The 24787-nt window shown below is 35.4% G+C and overlaps 1 protein-coding gene across 1 annotated transcript in view; it reads left to right on the top strand.

Annotated features, from left to right (window-relative positions):
- marchf3 (E3 ubiquitin-protein ligase MARCHF3) overlaps positions 1-24517 on the top strand; it is a 50501-nt gene extending 25984 nt beyond the window's left edge. The window contains exons 2-5 of the mRNA XM_006626838.3: positions 4735-4976; positions 9834-10038; positions 19181-19390; positions 20282-24517. Coding sequence (XP_006626901.1) covers positions 4792-4976; positions 9834-10038; positions 19181-19390; positions 20282-20440 — 759 coding nt within the window. The 5' untranslated portion in view covers positions 4735-4791 and the 3' untranslated portion in view covers positions 20441-24517. The remainder of the gene's footprint in view (positions 1-4734; positions 4977-9833; positions 10039-19180; positions 19391-20281) is intronic.
- Positions 24518-24787: the final 270 nt, after the last annotated feature.

Consider the following 24787-nt stretch of genomic DNA (forward strand, 5'->3'; position numbering starts at 1 on the left):
AATCTGATCTCCGTCAGCCCTTGCCTGCACGGCCTCGACTTTCTCCATCAGCCTTGGCCTCTACAAGCTTTGGCTTTACTCACTTGCCTCGATAAAGTCCTTCGTCATCCAGTCAGCCTTTCCATCTTTTACACTGACGCAAATGGATTCCTTTATTCCTCAGCCAGTCACAAGTGTTTCTAAACCAAACTGTGGTACGACAATCAAATTACAAATTCTGTGTACACATTTTAAAGTAAATGTGTGAAGAGTATTCCTGACTAATACTAAACAAAGCTAACAAAATAATGCTTGAACAGCAAACCAATCTCAAATCCCAATTGACGTTTGTGACAAAGCATTCAAGTGATACTACAAACATGTGGCAAAAGATTTTGTGGTCAGAAAAAGACAATATTAACAATATACCCGAAGAAGGCTCCACAGCCGAAATGTTGTGTTTCTTTTCTTCTCTTTTCAGCATGGAATAAACCTTTACTTGTTCCAAGACAAAATTCTAACTTTTTGATCTAAATGCAAAGCATTTCATCACTGAGTGCAAACCCTTAATATACATTCAAGTAATTATGGTTTAAGAATTCTGAATTCTCTTACATGTAAGGTTAGGAAAAAAGAAAGGTCACCTATTTAGAAATAATATTATTGGGACAAGTCAGCATGTTAGAATCACATTTTTTAGTGTTCTCTAAACAAGCAACAACAGTAATGGACATACACAGGACAGAAGACATGGTGTATTTAGATTTTCAGATGGATTTTTTCTGTTTCAGTTTTTCCTAAATGATTAATTCGCAAACTGCATGCAGTAGGCAGTTAGGGAAATGTGTGTATTTAAAAATTGGCAAATTCTCCAATTGGGATGATGTATTTAGTGGAATACCACAGGGATCTGCACTAGGACCACTACTTCTTCATTTAGATTAGTGATCTAAAAATATCTGGTATCATTTTTTAAAGTAGTCAAGATTGCAGATGATACAATATAGGACAGTTAACAAACTCCGTAGAAGTATAAGTCAAGATAGTGCAAATGAAGGTTAATGTGGACAAGTGTAAGTTATTGCATACGGGTAGTAAAAGCTATGAATACAAAATGTATTTACTGTATACGGAGCAAGAAGAGGCTATATGTGAAAATATTGACACGTCATTTAAATCTTGACACTCAGGAAAACAGTAAAAAGGTAAAAAGGGCAAATATAATGCTGGCATATGTAGTTAGAATCTCATAATTTCTATTAAAGTATGTTGTGTTCAAATAATTCAAATAGTGGGTGGCACGGTGGTTCAGTAGTAAGCACTACTGCTTTGCAGTGCTGTGGACCTGGGTTCAATTCTTGGGGTTTTATCTGCATTGAGATTGTATGTTCTCCCCATGTTTTGTATGTGTGGGTTTCCAGTGGGATTCCCACAGTCCAAAGACATACTGGTAGGATAATTGGTCTCTGGGAAAAACTGGATAAAACAGTTAAAAAATGGATGGATGGGTATGATAATGAAAGGTTAGATAGATGAGTTGTTACTTACTATTTTGTTGTCTGAGGAGATAATTAAAACTGTGATATCCCTCATGGGAAAGCTGAAAAAGAACAGGAAGAAGCTATTCTTTACACGCCTTACTGTTAAAAGGAAAAAACATAACTTTGATGTTGCAACATCTGTAGGGCATTTTCTCAGTGTCTCAATATTTCAAAAGACTTGGATGTGAGCAAACCATAATTGTCATTTGAATATTCAAAACATTTGACTTTAGTTTATCAGGAACGGTGTGATTTTAAACACAAAGCTGTGTGCAAGATATGACCGTCTTATTAAGCACTCATCATTTTGAGGAAAAAGTCGGACTGGAAAGTGGTTGTGACAGACACATTTTCTGACTTTCCTTGTATATAATATTCCTATAAACAAACCATGGCATACAAGAGCCTGCATGTATGGAAATAGTTTAACCCAAACATCCTCTTTGTAAATTTTTCTTGTCCAGCATTACCTTTTAGCAGCTGCTCAACTGTTTAAATACAAGCAAGTACAGAATGGATATATTGTGAAAAAAAAAATAGCAATATTGTGCTTTGGAGACTGCCGATAATCCAGGGCATTCACTGAGGCAATCTGAGTGAAGAGGAAAATGCCAGCGTCCCACCCAGGATACCACTCAGCTCCCTAACCACAATTCCAGCTTTCTGTTATAGGGTGGAATAATTCACTGTCTTGTGAAATTGTTTTCATTTCTCGCAGCCTATTTTATTGCAACTTCCCTTTATTTCTCAAGACCGAAAGCTCTGTTTAGCATGATTTGACTTGGCTGCAATCATCACTAACACCAAGGAAATTCAGTAGTGATGTGGTATCGTATGTCCTGTTGGTCGATGATAAAATTCTCTCAAAACTAAAGAGGTTTTACAGAAAAAAAATGAAAATATTCCCTATTATATAATATTCAATATAATATTCTTGCCTACCCTAAATACAGTATTTCATTTCACTCAAATATTCATTTTTTTTGGATAAATCTGAATTTACCACAAGAGACTTAATCACAAGAGAACTGTAATGCTATTTTGTGTTTAGGTATTTAATCAAAGAGTCAGATATGCAGATATGATATGTTCATCCAACACAGTACAAACTGTGGACAGGTATTTTACAATTTTAGACTTATTGATAGGAAACAAATAGATCAAATGTATCAAGACAAACATTGAACAGCTTTCCTGATTGTATAAAGTATTTTGCTGGTGAAACCATACTGATCTGGCATATACTGTATGGCTACATTTGCTTTTAATTAATTAATTATCTTTTCTGAAAATTAATTTTGAGTAAATCACCAGATCATTAAAAATGAGGTTTTTATATTACCAACAGAACAAGCAAGATAACTTTAATTGCATCTTAGTATTTTTTTTAATTTTTCAGCAATTAAGTTTCTATAAAAAATCAATAAACTTGGTCATTTTATATTTAATTGGCCAGTAGTGCAATCAAGTTTCTGTGTTTCTTTCTAACATCAGATATTCTGGAAGCTCCAAAATTGATGGATTTTGGAGATCCAAAACAGGTGTTTTCCTATGAGTAAAGTAGATAATGAAAACATAAGTAAAGTTTTAACTTTGATTTTGTTAAGCTATCTGTGAACATCCTTAAATGGTAACAGTATATGCTATTATCAAAACAGTAAACTGCATCTACTGTACATGCTTTTACCTTGAGTTAAAAGGATTATGTGGTGAACAGTGTTTTCCTACAAAGAAATGTTACCACAGGAAACAGCTGTTTTAGGATTGATATTTAAAAATATTGTTAAGATGCAAATAATGTAGCCACAATCTACTATTGATTTAAATGTCTGTTGTTGCTGGAAAGTGAGTTTTTACATTAAGGCTGTTTAAGCAAAGATGGATTTATCCACTGTACCTATAATTTGATATGCAATGTTATTTGTTTAGAACATTGTCACAATTGTAATATTCTACTGTAGGTTAAAACGTTCAAAAGATCGAATCTCCAACTACTTATGCATGAGATAAATCATATATCTAATTAACTTAAGGAAAGAGTGACTTTCTGTTCTTTTTCTGTGTAAGTACCAGGCCATGATATCCAGTTTTGCATAGAAATATACCCCTAAAATGTGTGATGTAAATATTGTAAAAACTTTTGAAATGGACTGTGTTTTTTAGTGTACATAATATTAGACATTTGTTCCCCAAATCACTTCTTATTTATGTCAAAGTAGCTGTGATAGAGCTCAGTTACTAAATACTTTCTCTGCTACAATGAATACTGTGTCCGCGTCATGTTGAAATACAGAAAAGATTCCGAATTCATGGCCCAGTCACAACCATTTTTAAAGGGTTAATTGGGTTCTCGAGGGAATACATGAATTTCTTATGGGAACGGAGCCATAAATCTATAAGAAACTAAAATCAATCTTTCTGCTTTCTCCGTGTACTTTATTTTTCATTACAATGGATTCATTCTCATCCAAATGTTGCCTTCAGTCCTTTCGCTGTTATGTAGGGCCCTTCTGTTTGAGCATTACATTAATAAGCACCCGTTTTCTGCATTGTCATACTTTACAAGTCACAGCATCATAGCTTTTTACCTTCAAGTTGTTTTTCTGAAGCAAGCTGTTGTTTGTGAGTGAATTGTTCTGTATGAATGTTTTAATGTTTGTTTTTTTACAAAGGCTGAACTTTCACTTTGTTTAATAATACAACATGAAGGAAGTAACCTTTGCATTTATAGTCTGACAAACCAGATATTAAATGTTATAAGCCAGATAACATTTGAACAGAGGAAAAGGCTTACCAGATTTGAATTATTTTAAATGTATTCATAATTTAACAATAAGGTGTAGATTTGTTATTTTAAAAAAATATCCCTAATCTAGTTACAGTCCACTGGAATTCATAGTGACCACAAATTAGCAGTTGTTAATCTTGATTGTGTATTTATTAACGGAGAATACTGTAGTTAAAATGTGAAAGATTGTATATACAGTAATTCAAACTAATTTGTTACCATCATACCAACAATGACCAACAGTGCAGAGGTAAAACCTACAAATTACGACAGCAGCTAGAACTAACTACTGCTCTGTACCAGGACATTTGAATATCTCTGCTCTTTTCTAGGGCATTCCAGGTTGTTTTGTACAGTATACTGCTGTTTCATCCTTAAATATCCAGTGTATAATTATATATGTTACATCTTCATGTGTCTTCTCAGATGGGAAATGCTATATGAATGTGTAAGGCTTCAGCGGAGTAATTGCTGTCTGCTGCCATGACAACCAGCCGCTGCAGTCATCTGCCTGAGGTACTGCCAGACTGCACAGACTCAGTCCCTCCAGGAAAGGCAGTGGAAGACTCCAACAGCCTAGCGAATGGACAGCCGCATTATGTCATGCAAGTTTCGGCAAAGGACGGGCAGCTGCTGTCAACAGTAGTCAGGACTCTCGCAACCCAGAGGTAGGAATGTGGTTGGGGGATTTTAACAGTTATAAGGGATCACCAAAGTGTGCCGCTTGTTCTTAGCCGTAAGTGCTGTCTTCATACTGTACATACTGGAGGCCTGATGTGACTGAAAAAGGAGGGAGAGAACTAGCCTTATCTTCTATTCTGACAGAATTCAAGTGCGCCAACACATTCGTCATCCGTCCGGCACAGAGATTTCACCTATCACTAACAGTAAAACCTGTGTAAGGAAAAAATGAGCGAGTAATAATCTTACTCTCTGGGCAAATTTGACTTATTATCTATTAGTATTTTTTGTCAATTTGGATTTTGATTTGGATTAAAAAGTTTAAAAAGTGATGTCACTCACACTTGAAAGAATATCATTTTACTTTCACAGGAATGAAGGAATGTCTCTAATCATCCTTAAACTATACTAAAGAATATGCTTTTTTAGCCCAACAATGAAGACTGACAGAGTATTGTGCATGTAAAGAATATAAAAATATTATTTGCGGGTAACCATTTTTAGGTACAATAGGTAAACAGACAGAAAATAAAATTCAACAAAACGTTCATGCATTAAACTGCAGGAGTCACGTGAACATCTGGCTTTTTAATAGAGGAGCAAAGGTTGTGTATGTTAGTCCAGGACTGTTGTTAAGCTGCAGAAACAGAACAAATTAAGTTCCTGCAGAGCAAGTCTTCATATTTTCTCTCCTCTGGAACAAAACACATACAGGTTTTTGTTCCAGCATAGCCTTAAGTTACTAATTTCACCTTTAATCAAATTAATAATGTGCTTAATTGGTAGAACCTTTCTGAGGTTTTCATCTGCTCACAAATTACAACATGGGATTGTTAAAAGAAGCTCTCCGGGACTTGACAGTTGGAAACAGTGAAAGAGTTCAAATTAATCACAGTATTCATTCTATAAAGGGTTTAATTATCTAACTGACAGCTCAGCTGGAGCAAAACCCAACAGATGTGGGGGTCGCAAGAATCAGAACTGGAAAACCTCTGATTTAGGGAGATATAGAACCTATCAGTATTTGGTATAATTGCATAAATTATACTTTATTCTCATGGCTCAGCAACAGATACTCTAGGGTTTAGTGTAATCTTGAAGGCAAGGTGGTTAACATTAAACTCATTTATTAAAACAACTGTGCAACAAATTGGGCTTCATTTTTATCTAATGAATTTTGACCTCAATACATTCATATTTTTCATAAAGATGATACAAAGTGTTTTCTGGGGGTGATATTAAAACAGGAGAGAGAAGTAGGTAGCCTAATATTACTCGGGTTTCTCTGAAATTAAGAAGGACTTATTCATTGCAAAGGAATTTCACCCATTCCTCTGGCCCACAAACTAGGTTATTTGCTAATGATTTGGATCTAGGCAGGTAAAAGGCTCAAACAATGGTCTGAAGAGTGAAATTTGCCAGGGTGAAGACTGTTGCATAAGGGATGAGAAGCTTACTGAATTGAATCCATGAAGTAACGGCTAAATTTAGCTATTTAATTAATATGCATGAGGGGAGCTTTTGTAACTGACAAGGTTATTTTGGAGATCAAAGTGTAAGCCCTCTCCGCCTCCCAAGCAGCACTGACAAAAGGGGGCTTTAGAAATAACAGCTGCCTGCAGCTGCTTAGCAGGCCCAGACTGTCACTGCCTTTCTCCTGTGGGCTGGCTGTGTAGCTGTCAGAAGTTATCATTGCTTCTGCTGATATAGCCTGTCCAGGGCTGTCATTACTAGTTTCTCTGTGCTGGTGTTAAGGATCAGTAGGAGGGGAGAGCATGGAGTTAAGTCAACTTACAGATCTTCAGTGAGTGGGTCATTTTGAGTCATCTGTTTGGCTCCTAACCTGCGAACAGCTGCAAGTGAAAGGTTTTCTTCCTTCTAAAAAAAACCCTGATGCAAGGTGGAGGACTGCACTTCATGTGACTTCACTAATTATGACCTACTACTGCTGACTGTCTTGCCTATTTTGCCTTAAAATGTGATTGCATGGCATTAAAGTGAGCCTGTTCTTTATATTAAAATAAGTGCTATCTCATAAAATATATGGTTTTCAGGATTCCCCAAGCAGTGGCACACAATTTACAGACTACCAGGGTTATGAGGGTGTTAGTTGGCCAGGGTCCTCTCAGATTTCAGTTCAACAGGATCTCTTGTAAATTGCTGGGTGCCTGTAGGCTTTGAAGAGACATTGATGAGTCTCCTCCAATTGGTGTTAACTCTCCTGTCAGGCTCTGTTGCAACATGTCCAAAGATGAATGGCCCAGACAAGCGGGCATTTTGGAAGGGCATGATGTCAGCTGGCCTTCAATCTCTCCATGCAACACAGCAGGAACCTCAGAACACTGAGTCTTAATTCATTGCACATCGGAACGTACATAAACCTGAATTTAGGGATATTTCTTGGAAGCAAAAACCACGGTTGTGTTATTGCTGATATCCGTTTTGTTCTTTTTTCTATAATGAATCAGTCTGTGCTTATCACACTATGCACCAGTTGAGGCTGTTCTGAGTAATAAATGGATGTTCACCAGGTGAGGTGGGGTGTAGATCTTCTAGCCTCTGTGTCTTTGGGTTCACTAATACCATTCATCATTCTTAGTGAGGATCTTACCAGACAGGTAAAGGGTAAAGCAGGCTTGTATGCAGTTCTTTCAGACACTTTTCATTGAGTACTGTATTAACGTGTGTAACCAAGTAGTTAGGTGAAAAGTTTCAATAAACCAAACAGCAATCCTGGGAATTTATAGTGTATCTCAGCAGTGTTGTAAGTGTAGATATCTATTAGGATAAAAAAATCCAGATGACAGCATTTTTTGCGATTATAGTTAAATATGAGAAGCACTGTTGAATTCCAGGGGGTCAACCTTTCTGAATGAGAAATTCTACAAATATAGCATGCTTTTCCCTTTTACACTTAATGTAGAATAATTATTTTATAGCAAATTATTTTAGTGATTAATCTAAAATAAAAGTAAGATGATTTTATTTTTACATTATTTTTATCATCAAACTCTATCAAGCTGATATGTGCTATATCAGCTTCTCTGCTTGTGGTATAACTTTTGTCAGATTGCATATGTGCACATGTGTCATGCTGTGCTTCTTGATTCATATTTTCTTAAACACAAAAAGAATGTTGTTTGTTGTTTTCTGCTAAATACAAATGTTTGTGTTGTCGTTTTCTATAGAGATCAATGAAAAAGAAATCCATTACTCACAGTTATACATTACAATAACAGCTATGCAAACTCTCAGACATTTTCATTATTAAAATGAGTTTAACACCAACATTCTTGTAAGGTACAAAATGTGTAAATGCCCTTTTTAGCTCGTGATGTGGGAAAGATGATCATGGAAGCTTGTGATGTGTATTTTCATTTGTGCTTACAAGTGTGGAAGTGAGACCTTCCTCACTTTCAGATGTAATGAATCCCCAGTAGTGCAAGCTGTCCAAAACCAGCTGCAATCTAACTTACAGCTGTCACACCTTGAGTTTTCACTGTAATACTATAGTTATAGTCAGTCCTTCCTCAGCTGTGTGTGCTGTCTATGAAAGCAGTCAATGATGCCTTGAGTAGCACAGCACAGAGCAGGATGTCTCCGCCAAAAATGTCAATTGCTCTTCAGTAATGGAATTGCAATGTAAGTAGAGGTACAATTACACTGAACTACTGTGTTCGTCTGATGGACATTTCATTAGTCCTGTCTTCTTGAGCGGGAGTTTCAAATTATACTTTCATTTTTTTTTGCCAAAGTTTACTCCTTCTTTAAATGCACGGTTGTTTTAATTTCGATAGTAGAAGTCAGTTGCATCACTGTCTAAAGCACATCCAAGAGAACTGGTTTGTATGCTGCATATACTGTAGATTTTGTGGTTCTGGATAGCCCTATGTAATGTATTAATGTGATTTGGAAATTCAAAAGTGGGTATTTTGTGTAGAGAAAGTTATTTGAAGTGATGCTTTTAATAAAATCCCCGCTTTGCATCTCATGTGAAGTGTGGATTGAAATCAAAAGGAAAAATTGTGTTATACAGTATGTGAACAGTGCATTAATCCATTTTTTAACCTCTTCATCCAATAGGGAAGCAACAAGCACAAAGCAGGATGCACCCTGAACAGGCCTCCAGTCCATCACACACAGACACACACTCACACTAGGGCTAATTTTTCCCAGATGCCAATTAACCTATCAATACTGTATGTCTCTGGACTGTGGGCAGAACTGGAATGCCCAGATGAAACCCATGCAAACACAGGGAGAACATACAAACTCCAAGCAGACAACACACAAAGTCCAGAACTGAACCCTGAGCCCTAGCACTGCAAGGCAGTAATGCTACCATTTCTCTACCATGACTCCCACTTTATATTAATTTATTATCTCCCTCTGATGAAAAATGTCAAGTTTAATCTATACATTCAGTTTCGGCTTCTTAGTGACCTGCATTATATACACAGAACATTTGTATCCACATTATTAATTCAAGTGCAGGAGACTTGTTACAGAATGATGAATAATTTGTAGTTTTAAAATAATTTTAATACTTTTAATAAACTTATTATTACATTTACATTTGCCAGAGAATTAAAAGATAATTTCAGAAATTATTTTTTTATTTTTTAATCCCAAAAGCCTGTTTATACTATCATAGTGAAATTTGTCCTCCCTTTATATCCTTTGATTAACCCCTGTAACCTTTAACCTATTATCATTAACAACCTTTGTATTATTGTTGTTTAAGAGCAAACACTCTATTAAACACTTAAAGGAGTTTAGGTAATGTGCTGTGTGTCCATCAACCTCCTTATTGTGATGTGCCTGTTTCCTTGTTGTTGACTCAGCCCCTTCAATGACCGGCCCATGTGCAGGATCTGCCATGAAGGCAATGGGCAGGAGGACCTGCTTTCGCCCTGCGAGTGTACAGGAACCCTGGGCACCATCCACCGCAGCTGCCTGGAGCACTGGCTGTCCGCCTCCAATACGAGTTTCTGTGAGCTCTGCCACTTCAAATTCAATGTGGAGCGCAAAGCCAGGCCACTCCTTGAGGTAAGGAGCACGGCCCAGCCCTCGTCCCAGACGTGTGCAGCTTGTTTGCAGTTTTGCGGGGAAGCTGCCAGTTACTGACCGGTTGAGCCATTGAATGCAATTTGTTTGACTTTAGAAGCAAGGGTGAATCTTCCACTGCTTGAGGCTGCTTGAGGCTTTACACAGGCTTTACACAAGCTGCTTAACTTAAAGATGGATTATAAATGGAATGCTCGTTTTTCCTCGGTTGATATATTTTTAAATAACATTTTACCTGCAGCTGCCTTTGTGGTGTTTCTAGATGTGAACCCAAATGTACATATCATAACTCAAATCGGATATTAACAGCTCCAAAAATGTTAGCTACTAATTCAAGTAGATGAGCCTGAAAAATGGTGTTTGTTTTGTTGGTCCAATAATGTTTTGTTTTTAATGTGCCATTCAAAGAATTTGCTGCCTGCAACACAATGTTTTTTTTGTATTATCCGCTATGACTTAATTGCGGTGATTAATAGGCTGTTCATACGAAAAATTGGTTTTCTATTGTGATGGAGCAGCACTTAATTCCCTGCTGCTGATGTTTCTTGAAACATGCCCAGAGAAACTTTAAGAGAAAAGTAATCCATGAACTGATACAAGTTTTTACAAGGCGAATATAAATGTGCACTATCAGCAAGCAGGCTGAAGCTGCCAGTAATATATTAAGTTGTAAGTTGCAGAATTAACAAACTAATACTGTACATGTTGATGGAAAACTAAAAAAAAAAATTATCTTGAAAGCAGTTCACAAAAATTCTACAGTATATGCTCCACGGTCTTGCTTAATAATAATAATAATAAAAATGAAATATGCTGTGGAACCAAAAATAGAGTCAGAAACATGAAGCAGGTGAAGCTGTCCCCGTTGTTCTGATCTGTTTTGACATCAGTTGAGCAGTTTTGATTTTGTGATGAGAAATGACATTAAGATCACCACGTGCCAAAGGCTAAGGATAAAGCAGGTGGAGTGAGCAAAGGGCTTGCAGGACATAGCCGTTCTTTGCACAAATGGAATGTGGCATTTGTTTTGGAAGCTAATCATAATTGGGCAAGTTAAAAGTAACCGCCTTCCTGCCTGGAGTGAATCAGTTTGATCGAAGAGTAGAATGGCTGTTTGATCAGTGCACTGTCTGCGATATTGTTTGTTTGTTTTTCATTTTGTCTTGAGGGTAAGATGAAACTTGGAGAAAACACCTAAAGCAAAATTGAACTTAAGATCCAACAGCAGAATGAACCCTTTTGCAAAGTTCTCTCGTTTCATTTTTTTCTTTAGTCTCTCTACTAACAGTAACTCATGCAGTAATCCATTTGATTGTAGGGTGACAGGTTATTGCAACCAACCCACGTATTAATTAAAAGATCAGTCTCAATCCCTCTCTGACTCAAGATGAGGCAATAGTATGATTTGGAGTGTATAGAGAGTTTGAAATGAATATGCTGTGTATAAAATAACATGTAATTTAAATTTAGAGCTGGGGACGTCAAAGGGCTGTGCTGTAACATGTACCTAATCATTTACATGTCTAATCTTTAATGGTGGTTGGCTGTTCTTGGCAAAGTGTTATGGGTGCACTTAGAAATCACCTTTGCCAGCAATGATAATATCCTGTATTTACAGAACTATTGGCCATGATTGAAGGCCTCTTGACAGAAGCATCTCAAATTACATTGTACAACCCCTGCGATCTGTTCATTCTCATTGTGTCTAAATATAACAATATAATAGAACATTCTAAAGTACTCAAAAACAGTAACTGCTAATTTTCTATTAATTTAATATTTTATTGAATAATTGCTGCCAAAAATACTCAATAAACCCTCTCGCTATTGTGTTCTGTAATCTGGCTCAGTGTGGCATATTTGTTACTGTATATTTCATAGTGCATTAAGCATGTCTATGGACTTGTTCAGTCATTTTCTCTTATATGCCAACATTAAGTATATGTATTGTTAATATATGTATTGTTACTTTACTTATACTTTACTGTAACTATACTGTAACTGGGAATGCAGTGTGTTTTTGATTTTCAATTGTTCAAGACAAAGAAAAATGTCTTTAAAAAAAACAAACATCTTTATTAAACCTTACAGATGTACTAAACATAATTTCAATTCCACCCACAACTAAGCTGTCCAAACTCCTTATGTACTAGCATGAGATTTGTTTTCAGAAACATGGGTATCAGCCTCATTTTAAATTCTAAGTTCAGTACACATCAGTGATAGAGATGCTGGGTTTCTATAACTAGAAATGAGAAAATGTACTGAAAAATATTTTTGGACATTTTCTGTTCTTCACTGTATCCAGAAATACAAGAAAGGCTGCTTATGGGGAAGTTCCTCAGTGCATATCTGACAGCACTTGTGTACAGGTCATCATGAAAATAACATTTTTAAACATTATGCTGGGAAACACCAAATCACAATCTATGTCTTTAAAACAACCATAGTGAAAAGGAAAAAATACAAGCATGCAGGAAGAATGTCTGTCATTCCCAATAATGCTCTTTTTTATTTCTTAATATAGTATTTGGGTGATTAAAATGTATTTTGTCTGTTCTTCATGGTTTCACTGTTGTTGTCTCTTCATATTTAGTGCAGTTAGCTTTTGATAACATATATGGGTAGGGTTTTTAAAGCATAAGGAAGGATAGGCAGATTAGTAGATGTATGCTTAAAGTGCAAATTCAGTTTTGAACCAAATGTATTGAGTGATATGGTTTTTGTATGCAGACTCAATTATGTCTGATGAGTATTCATATACAGTACAGATCTTTTTTTTATTTTTGGTACTTGGAAAAGATTGGATCCCTGGATGAAAATCACCTGATTTCCAAAAAACATCTTGTGCAAAATCAGCCTTGATCTGTCTGGTGTTCATTTAGATAATGGATTAAACATCATTAACTTTTGCCCTTTAGTTTAGAATACAGTATTGCAAGAAAACAACTCTAGACTTTCATGGATGGTTTAGAAAGAGGACAAACAAACTGTATAAATGTTTTAAAACACAATCCAAAGTTCCTAGCCTGATTCTGTTAACATTTACCTCTTATTATACAAAAGGTTGTTTTCACTCTTTATTGTCTGAAGAAATGCCAGTTCACAGATGTCAATACCGTGATGTATCATCCTTATCCTCTGCCAGGAAAGAGCTCAAGGATGTTATTTTATGTTTCTTTAATAACTTGGCTTTTATTTTTTAATTTGTTTAAATGTGAATTATATATTTATCAGCATAGCTCCTTCTGGCATAGGATCTGTTCTTTTGCCCGTTGGCAGATTAAGTATTCAACATCAATTTTTCAGAAGGCAGCCTTACGGAGCTTCTTTTAATCTTTTACTGAGACCTGATTTCCTTTGGTCAGGAGAAAAGTCATGATCATCCTAAGAGATTTCTGAATTATCCTGCACGTGCTATTCTGATGGATGCATCACTTACGGTATAAAAAAATAATACAATAGGATCTTTCTAGTGATTCGTCAAGTGGAAGTGCTTAATCACAGCATAGGTTAAACCCTGTTGTATGTCGGATATACAGTACAGTCCTTTCATTTCCCAAATTGAGTCTGCTTACACAAACCACATCACTCAATACTGTACATATGGCTCAAAACTGAATTTGCCATGTCAAACCTTGCTACTGTATATCCTTATCCTCCCACGCTGGTATGAGTGGTGGTGTTTATACATTTACCCCAGTCTCAGTGATCTCAGTCCCAAATTGTGTGTGAAGGCAGAGCTCAGTAATGCAATGTGCTGTAAAATGAGAAAAACAACACTCCAACATGTGATATCCATTATAATGGACCCCAGGTCTGAATGGGTTTTAAACCCACTAATTCCAAATTGGGGTGATTCTCGTGGTTCCTAATTGAGGTTGGAGACTATGTACAATTCCAGATTTAAAAGACTAAAATTCTTTTAATTTTCAGTTTTGAAATTGAAAGCCACATAGTCTGTTGTCTTTCAAATTACTGAGCTTAATGCATTGTCCAGGATCTGTGTGACTCATTTTGCGATACAAATGGATGAATAAATGCATTATAAGGCGATTATATCTTGACATATGCTGCTGTAGAGAGCAGAGGATGGAATTATAAAACATGTTGACATTTGTATATACTGGAACAGTGCTTTCAGAATTAATTTTAGCATTTGCCAATCCAGAGATAATTGTAAATGATTCTGTGTTTCTGTTTATACTGTATGTACAGTATAACATTAAACCACACAGAGTAAGTTTGAAGAGTCCAACTCTGTCTTAGGTGAACAGAGAAAAACAAATTACTTTATGTTCTACTTATTTACTATTACATCTGAGATATTAAAGTTGCTTTTTCACTCAACATCATCAACAGAAGATGTTTGTACACACTCAATTTTTTATCATATTTAAAACAACATTTTGTCCCAAAAAGTGTCTTCTTCAGATGATGAAAATGCCCCCCTCCCAAATGTTATCACACAATGACATAATTGTCAATTAATCAATGAAGCATGTAAATGAAAATTAATCATTGAACAGTGTGTTTACTGTCAGTGCAGCTTTTTTTCTTGCGCCTTTTAGTAGACAAGCTGACTTTGCTATAGAATTAAGCACTGTAGGGAAATTTGATCCCAGAGAGAAAAAAAGGTTCCCTTCAATTAAAAAAAAGCACTGAATAAAAAGTTAAGTTGCATAAAGATAAATATTGATCTCAGATTGGATAAACTTCACCTGGAAGTATAAAAAAGTACAGAATTTTGAAGGCTGCATAAATCCAAAATCAGAAAAAGATTAGCTGCAGAAGGCAGGGAACAGTGGGTCTCATGAATTTAGTGGTCATGGAAAGGAAAAAGGCAATTTTCAAAAGTTTATGACCAGGCGCACTTCCAGAGAGAACCATTAGAAATTTATTTCCAATTACCGCTGGCAGATGCCACCTGCCCTAAATGACTGCCAATAAATCTGGAGCTTCTAGAACATACAGAGGACAAGAGTCAAAAGTGAGTCAAATTAGACAGAAACATTAGGACAAACAGAGATATAAAATGAACTTTTGGTTTTTGTAATCTGAACTCAACTCTCCTTAAAAAGTCATTGAAAATGACCTAATCTTGGCTACTTTGATTTAGCATCCAGTGTAGGAATGGAAATACACTAATGTCTTATGTACAAGCAAAAGTAAAAAAAAAAGATTAACCATTCGGGACCTCTTTATTTGGCTAAAGTGGTATAGAATTTGGTCTTCAGTATGAATCCCAATCTCTGCGACACTCCATGGTTCATCTGATTACGTATGCTCTCTGCATAGCATGCTGTGTTACTCTGATCCAATTGCAGGCTGGGAAGTTTAGCAGACTCTTGTGGTTAGCCAGATTCAGCCCACCCATGAGATATACCATATCGATGCATAAAGTCTGTTGAGAAGGTTCTTTTGGTGTACAGGTTCAAGTTATGGACTTAAAATGAATGTACCTTGCTAAAAATAAAAATAATGTAAATTGTTGCTTGAAGGGGTTAAGGTGTAACATGAATATAGTATGTATGGAAGGAATGCTCATCAGGAAGTGCAAGGGAAATTTATATTTTATACACCTTTTTAGAGCAATGTACTTTTAAGGTGTACTATAAGTGGTCACACATGCTTCTTTTCAGCATCCTTGGAAAGTCGCTTTATAAATTAATATCTGATAGCATAGCACACATCCTTATTGAGGGCTTTCAGTTTCATGAGAACTGCTGTTGGACCAGAATGCCAGTAATAACTATGATATTAAGTCTTACGTATGATATTAAGTCTAACAGTATCCAGTTCACTGCAAAAAATACAAACGCATCCTGTTTTTTTTCACACTCACCACAGATGTATGATCACATCATCCTAGAATTATACAAAATTCTACAATAAAATATGGAATCTATTCATGTGTTTCAACTTGTAATATTTGCATATTGCTAAAGCTGGTTAATACCGTGCACATGTTGGCAGATACCTCTGCCTGCTGTTTCTACAAAGCTCCTATTGTGTGCAGACCAGTAACACAGATTCAACTTTACTTTTACTTATGACCTGCAGAATCACACATTCTGGGTTTTCTTGACTGTCCTGGATCCCTACGCTGTGTTTTTCCTGTCCTGCCAGGCTTTTAGGTCATCAGTCTTCTCACATGCAGTTTCTCTTTTGGGTCCTGGACCACTGCCTTCAGGCAACTTCACAACTTCAAGGTTATATAAATGAAAACTACTAGACTTGCTGTACTACCAGTGCAGTTTACTCACATAGACCTGTCTGTGTGGTGATAAAATGTTAACTCTTTTGTACATCAGTATCTAAGGTGTATACATTTATTTGTCTTATAAGAAGCTGGGAGAGCAAAAGGTTCAGAATGGTATAAAGTGAGGAAACATGTAGGTGAGATAAGATCTTAATTAAAAATCTCTGAATGGATTCGTAAATCACATTATGTTCTGTTGGCCTTATTTTGAAATTTCATTGAAGATTTTTATCTCTCACTTACGACTAATAATTAATTGCCTAAATCTATATCAGTTGAAGGATTATTTTCTAAAAGAGTATGTGAAATAGATTGTGTCCTTGTTCAGGGTTGTTAAATTACTTGTTAATACTTCTTAATATTTATTAAATATCTGTCTGCCTTTTCCTACTAGGAAAATCTATTACTAGTTTTATAGATAAATACTCTCCAAAAAACATTTTTACCATCCAGGATTACAGCAGTGCTACAGGGAAAGAAGTTTCTAATTGATTTTGTATTATATGATAGGTATAACGTACTGTGCACATTTCATTGCTTGAGAGTTTGTTTAATTAAATGTGCACATCGCCTCAAGGATTTGTTTTAAAAACTCAGTTAAGGGGAGTAATTTACAAACATTTCAAACATTTAGTGTGAAAATAAATGAAAATACCCCGATTATCTATCTTTAACTGTAAAGTCACCAAAAAATATAGCTATATATACTGGCATTCACGTTTTTTATACATTTTCAACTCCACATCTTCCATTTCAGGTGGATCTGCTTTAAGATTAACTTTAAAAACTTGTAATTCAGTAACCATATGAAGGAGTGGTTTTCAGAGTGAACTGTTCTCCAATGTATCAGGGTATCATAAGGACATAAAAAGAAATCTCACTCTTTATAAAGAGCAATTTTTCCAGTTTCCATGTTCAGCGACACGGTGTAAAGTCTTAATGTGGTGAAAATATGTTTTGCTTAGTGGAAGTGGTATTGATTCCAAAAATGATAATGAATGTATCAAGCTTCAGGGAGATCATTTTAGGATCAGTCTTCTGGCTATGACAGACTGTGTATGTGTACAAAATGTGTATTTCTTCTTATTTATACTGTAGCTTACTTCTCAATCACACATCATATCACAATTCAGAAGCTGCATAATTATGCTTATGATTTTCAACATGAAACATGTTCATGTATTTTACTTTGAATCAGTTTATTTGCGTTTGCAGACAAACCACCTTGTGCTAAACAACAGTATATTTGTGGAGCCATCTTGAATCACCTGAAAAACATTTTGCAGCCAAAATGTTAAATTTTTCCTCTTTCAGTTGCAAATTAAGTTTGTGAGCCACATTTGTCTTATAGTTTATTTGTGAGTTAGCTGGAATTTGTCTTTCTATAGAGGTATACAATATAGAAAAATTAGACTCGTAGAACAGCAGTGAGCCCAAGCCAAGGCTACAAATAAATTAGGACAACAGGAGTCAGAAGAACCTAGGGTCTGTGAGAGAATGTTTTAACATGTTTTTGTTTTTCTGTAATTTACTGTATCCTAAAGATTTTGATCAGTGTTCATCACAGATCACTGCTAATCTATATGAACCCAAAAATGTCTGTATTGCAATACTTCTATATTCCTTTTTAAATATTTTACTCTCCTTTTTTTTTACAACAGGTCAATTGATGAAAATGATAAGGCAATTTTGAAAATCTTAAATATATATATATATTTTACTTTTAGACCATAATTATAAATCATTCAGGTGAGCATTTCTCTTGTTGAGAACTAATCATTAAAAATAATTAGCACCTTAAAGGAACGTATGGTCTATATATAAACAGAGGTCCTCTGTCTTTGATGAAGTCAATAACATAATTCTTACTGTGACTATGACCTTGACTGCTTCCTTTTCTAAATTAAATTAAGACAATTAAGGAACTTCCAGGTGCTACTAATTGTACTAACAGAGCCTACAATGGAACCCAAAGCTGAGTATCTTATTTCTATTACATTAGCGTTCGTCCTAAAAAAAGTGAGATATAATTAATTACACAGTCTGATTCTGTTTTTGGAATTTTTTTTCAATTATTGCAGCTATACTGTTTGTATTGACTATCAAAGTGTCTTTATGAAGTTTAAAGACCATTTTCCCATTTTCCTTCTTGTCAGGGGTCTAGGCTTTGTGTAAAATTTTAGCAGTTTATCTAAGGCAGTACTGCTTGTGGCTCAGTTATGAACAGCTCTTATGTCTGGGCTATATGCAATGAAACCTCTTTTTGTAAGTATGTAATGTTTCACCTAAAATATGGAAATGGGACCCAGTGAAAGTCACTTAATTTTAAGTGATAATACAACTTTATCATCCAAACATTAATAAACGAGAATTCATACAAGAATATAAGCCTGATGATACGTCTCTAAAATAAGGTTGTTTTGCTGTTGTTAATGAGTTTATTAAATAGATTATATGGGGTCATCTGTCTGTTCATTATGCCTGATATAGCCCTTATGTGCAGAGCCATTATAGTGCAAAAGATTATGAGCAGTCTCACATCAATCAGCACTAATGGGGTCATGTTATGACTAACACTCATCTGTGAAAAATGTACTGTGATTTGGCATGCAGGAAACTGGATAAAAGCATAGACTGAGCGACTGTACTATAACCACTACAGCAATGTGGTTGTTTACATACCACATTGCTGCGGTGATAAAACTGTTCTGTGCAAAGTCAATCTAAATCAGACAATGTATTTGTTAGCCTCTTTCTTTTACCTTTTTTACTTTTTTTTTACTCTGGTAAAAAGAGTAAAGACTCTTTCAGAAACAAAGGTGAATTTTGAAGGCAAGATATGTTTTTTTTTTCTTCTCTTAGTGGTTAAGGAACCCTGGCCCACAGCATGAGAAGAGGACATTGTTTGGAGACATGGTGTGCTTCTTCTTCATCACCCCCTTGGCCACTATCTCCGGCTGGCTGTGTTTGCGTGGAGCTGTGGACCATCTGCACTTTAGCAGCAGGCTGGAGGCTGTGGGACTAATTGCACTGACTGTTGCACTATTTACTATTTACCTCTTTTGGACACTAGTGAGTATGCTACAGCACATTATGAAATATCAGCGATGAACACATATTGATCAGTGTAATGCATTTTATGGGTAGCAGCAAAAGGACATCTCTAATAGCACCACAATACGAAACCTTAATACCATTAGACAAAGGTCCCATGAAAAATCAAATTAAATGGGATGAAATGGAAATATAGTTTTAAAGAATGTCATGGAAGGATTAGGTAGTGAAAGGTGTTGAAAGTGAGTACAGTAGGTTTGGGGAAAAAGACGGGCTAAGTTGAAAGGCCCCTGTCTTCCTGTATTCAGTTGCTTGGCAATGTCTCTTACCTAGATTTGATAGATAAAAAGCAGATATTGTAGCATAAGTGCATTTAGAGACCATCAGCCTCCTGATAGCAATCAACTCTAAAATGCTGGGTTGAAGCACTGAGAGGTAATTCAAATGAGAAGGACATTCCAAACAGATATACACATTAAAATGTATATATTTAGTTATTCATTGAAGCATGTTAATAGTAGTTTAGTAATCATAAGAATAGTAACAAACAAGAAGAGGTCATTCACTAGCCAATGATTAGTGGTTGGTTGGTTAATATTGGTAGGTAGGAACTTACTTTACCAAGGATTTTATCCAGCTGTTTCTTGAAAGACACCAAGGTATCAGCTTCAAGAGCATGTCTGGGTAGTTTGTTTCATACTCCCACAACCCCTTGTGTGCCTCCTCTTCTCAGTTTTAAGTGCAGTTCCGGATCGTTTCCACTAGTGTCCTCCGTTTCATAATTTACTCAGAAATGATGTGAATATAGTAAATATCATATCTAAATGTTCTACACCTACAGTAAAGCACATAATGCAAGGCTCTATTTCAACCATGTTTTTAAAACCTCGTTGTCTTTTTCGTTTACAGGTTTCTTTTAGGTACCACTGTAGACTGTATAACGAGTGGCGTAGGACCAATCAAAGAGTCATACTTCTTCTCCCAAAGTCCTCTAGTGTTCCTTCAACACAGCAGTCTCTGCTTGGCCTTCCTCCCATCAAACGCAATTCTAAAGAGACAATTGTTTGAGCTGTGTCTCCGTGCTGGACAAGGGATCATGACTAATTCCATCCAAAGATTTTTGTTCTCAAAATCATGGTTTCTCATTGGATACTATTCTGTTGGAATGGCAAAACGGTCTTATTTTTACATTTCGCAAAGATTACTATCGACTGATTCTACAAGCAGGATATATGTGTACCGTACAGTTCTTTGTGTACAAAATGACTATTTCTTAACTGTCTACAGCTCATTACAATGAAGTTAAATTGTCACTTATTTAAAATAATAGTTTTGTCTATGGAGCAAATCAAGACATTGTCTTTCCATGAGCAGATAGAATCAGAAATGCAACCCGGAACGTTGCATGTCTGTTGTGAAATACCATTTCACTACACTTGAAAGGATGGTAAAAAAATATTTTTTGCCTTCAAATGCCTTTTACAGCTTCCTGCATCTTAACAGTGATGTTAAGACTCAGAGGCAGACAAATATTAATTTCATCTTTATTACTAATTTACAATTTTCTTTCCTTGTTGCTGGGATTTTTATAAACAACTCATTTAAAAGTTTTCTTTTTACTTCATTTAAATGTTTTTTTTAAATACAGCTAATGAATGATGTGAATGTGAATAAAGAATCATAACTATTTTTGAGGATTTAACAAGAAATATTTTATTTGCCTTTATATATATATTAGTTGGAGTATTTTATGGGTCCACCTTGTTAAATCTATTATAGAATTTCTTTTTTTGCATAAGATATATGGTAATAGTGAAAGTTGGATGCTTTTCAGAGCAACCTTCTATTGTGGATGGTATAAGACAGGCAAACTTGTTGAACTGTTAACATTGATTTTCTAACACTGATGGAAAAAATATCTATCTAAATGTATCTAAAAATCTATTACAGTACATTTAAATACTCACCCCTATCTATTGATATTCTGAAACAATTTTGAACTTTCCCATTGTATTTGACAGAATTCTGTTTTCGTTTTTACTTTTATTAGCTACAAAAGCCATATTTAAGTTAAAAGGCTAACTGTTTATTTAATTAGTTTTGGACTTCACGTACAGCCAAATGAAATTCATAATGTCTGCAACTTTTTGTACACTTGGTAAAGAGCTAAAGGGCAGCTGTAAAATAGTCATTGTTAGTGAAGGCCTTCTGAAAATTAACATGTGCACAATATTTTAATGTTAAACCATTAGACCCTGCCTCGTCCTGGTTATTTATCCCCTGAAAAATTACAGAATTGTAGTTCATAACTACTGCTTAAGAGTAGAGGGGCCCTGTCCCAGTGTTCTGTTTCTGTGACTAGAGGACAAGCTTGCATCACTAAATGTAGGAAGATAATTGGTAGTTCTTTTTGATCTATGATCTGATGTGATACTTTTCAGGATTGTAAAAGTTTATGGTCAAAGGTGACTGTGCAGTGTGTCTTGTACACTACTATTTTGTGAATAATTCATATTCACGAAACATTAATTATCTTGACTTTGAATAGCATAGCAAGCAAAATATGGTATTATAGCCAGATGTTTGGAGTCTTACATACTGCTCAAAATTGTTTACATTGCTTGAACCTTCGTAAAGCATGTGTTTAATTGTGACACTTTTAAAAACCACCCGATTCCTTATTTCTTTTTCATCATTATAAGCTGGTGCCCGTCTTAAGTATGGAGTGTAAATATATGTATTGTAAAGGTGAAAAATGACCATAGTTCAAGTTAACTCAAAAGTCTCTTGTTGATAAGTGGCATGGATGAAAGTTGAGGTATAGTACTTCCTACTTACACTGAAGGTTTTTTGCCTTCTCTATAAAAGATGACCACTGTACAGTTAAATAGTTGATCATTGCTAAATGTCTGGAGCTACACCCCAGGGACATGCATGCATTTTTCAGGATGGAAGAAAAGCCTCTGCTTTGAAAATCTCCTGGAGTTAGGGCTCTTCTGATGTGACAGTTTGGCGTGTTCCTCTGTTTATGTACAATTCAAGATGAAACTCCAAAAGAATTTATCATCACTATGCCACCACAAGGGAAACAAATGAACAAAAATCTTGTTTCTGTGCTATGTAAAAGGTTACCAAGATCTATTTATTCCTTAGTATGGAATTATTAAAATGTGCCTCATGCATTCATCACTGTGAGGTGATATATTGGTGACTGCAGAGATTGTTAGTTTTAGGAACATATGAAAGTTACAGTAGATGTTGTGTTGTCCCCTTTAGAGATCAAAATGTAACCCTGTAATCCTACTGCAATTAAGGTTCGCTCTCCTCAAGGAGTAACCGCAAAAGTGCCAGATTTAATTTGTTTATCCACCAAAAAATAAGTCTATTCAAGCACAGCTGAATAGATATTTTGGTACTGCAAATGTAAATAGAGAGGATTGTATAAAATTACAGAGGGAGACTTAAATGTTATTTTTATTCAATTAAAAGTATCTGTGAGAACATTCTAGAAATCCAGCACACAAAACTTTTATATCTCCACCCCCTTCTATACCAAGTCAAGACTGCATCATTTTAGTGGTTTTGGCATTTACACAACCATTTGATTTCAATTTCATTTCAGATGCTGGTATTCTATAAATAGTGTGCATAGCATTTCCTTTTTTGAGGAAAGGGAAGGAAACTTTCCACTTATTTAAACAAGCTTATAACTTCAGTCAAACCCAACTAGCAATGGGCTTGATGCCCTGTTTTAACCACACCGGTTACAGGCAGTAAGCTGAAAAAGATGGAAATCATTCATGTAACTCTGCATGTTCTACCGTAGAAGTTTATACCTTAGTTGCAATCAGTATTGGTCTTAAATCCAATATCTGACCTATGATAAATGAATGAGCAATTGTAATAGGACAGTGCAATGTAGTTATGATAAAACAGTACATTTCTAGTGAGATATAAATATAGATACATTCAAAAGGAGTTTTTCAGACTTGGTAAAATCTAATTTTTCAACCCAAACAAGAAAACAATTTGCTTGAGTGTGATAAGCCTGTCTTTTTCATTAAAGGTTAATTTATTTTAATAAAATACTGAAGCCATTAAAAGGAAAAACAGCTAGATATGTTTAGAAAGTAAGGTTTCAAAAGGATTTACATGTAATTGGTCTGTTCTAAAATTTTAAAAGATTTTAGGTGTACCCTAGGAATCTTTGTAATACGTTTGTGAGTACATCAACTTACTGTAAATCATTCTTCTTACAATAAATACAATTCCCTGCTGAGGACACTCATCTAAAACAAAAGTGCTCTTGTGACCACTATAAAGCCTTCATGTGACTACTTTAGAACTTCTGTAAATATAACACCATCTACTGTACATATGGCAGATCTCCTCACTCTCACATAGCTAATATAGACAAAATAGAAGACATACCTAGTCTAGAGTAAAACATCAAGTGATTAAAGGATAAATAGTCATCATATCCCTAGTTACATTACTGTCATCTATTTTGCTTACCATTGTACAACACATTGACAAGCAGTGGTTCTTGGTTTGTCATCTCCGTTTTTGTCACATTACAGGGATAACAGGAAATGTAGTATACTGGGGGCAAGTTTAATATTAATCCAGTGGGCAGAGGACTGGTAGTATAATAAAATTAACAGGACCTAATTGCTAAATGCCTTACTAATGTACTAACCCTTTATAAGCTAGTCTGACAGGTAATACATTCCTATTTAAAAATGGTTAATTTGAAAGTAAAACAAAAGTCACATACTACTATAGGGTACATATTTGTTGTGCAGCAGCAATGTCTTCTCATGTATTGGACTGTCCATCCCTTTTAAGGCACAAATACAGGAGTTACTTGAAACTGAATAACCTTTGAAAAACACTTAAGATTCTAACAGGTTGTAATTGTGACAGTTTGCAATGTGCCATTTTTCATCTGTGTGTAAATTGAATTGCTTGCTATTTTCCTGTTTGCTGTGTTACACACTGTACCTCTTAAAAGAGAATGACTCAGATTATTGTATCTCAGCATTTGTCTGTATGATACAACCTATTGCAGTTTTTATGCAATTTTGTAGAATAGTGCAGTGTAAACTTTTAATTACAATAAAATTCCAGTGTTGATCTTTTTAATTATGCCCAAGTTCATGTTTTATGGAGACATTCAAACTTTTATTGGGTTCTCAGGATGCATTTGAGTATCAATGCCTCTCAGGGCTTTAGAAACTGACAGAAAACACACGAAAACTGCAGATCAGCAGATGCACAAAGGGTCAAGGTTCATCCTACAAAAGAGCCCACATAGGGGAAATGGATGAATTATGATGCAAAAGATACCTTCTGGTAGGAGCCAAAAGCAAAAGCTTTTACCACAAGAGAAAGTCTTCATCCTGTCCATCTCAT

This window comes from Lepisosteus oculatus, chromosome 3, assembly GCF_040954835.1.
Source record: "Lepisosteus oculatus isolate fLepOcu1 chromosome 3, fLepOcu1.hap2, whole genome shotgun sequence".
NCBI classification, from domain to species: Eukaryota; Metazoa; Chordata; class Actinopteri; order Semionotiformes; family Lepisosteidae; genus Lepisosteus; species Lepisosteus oculatus.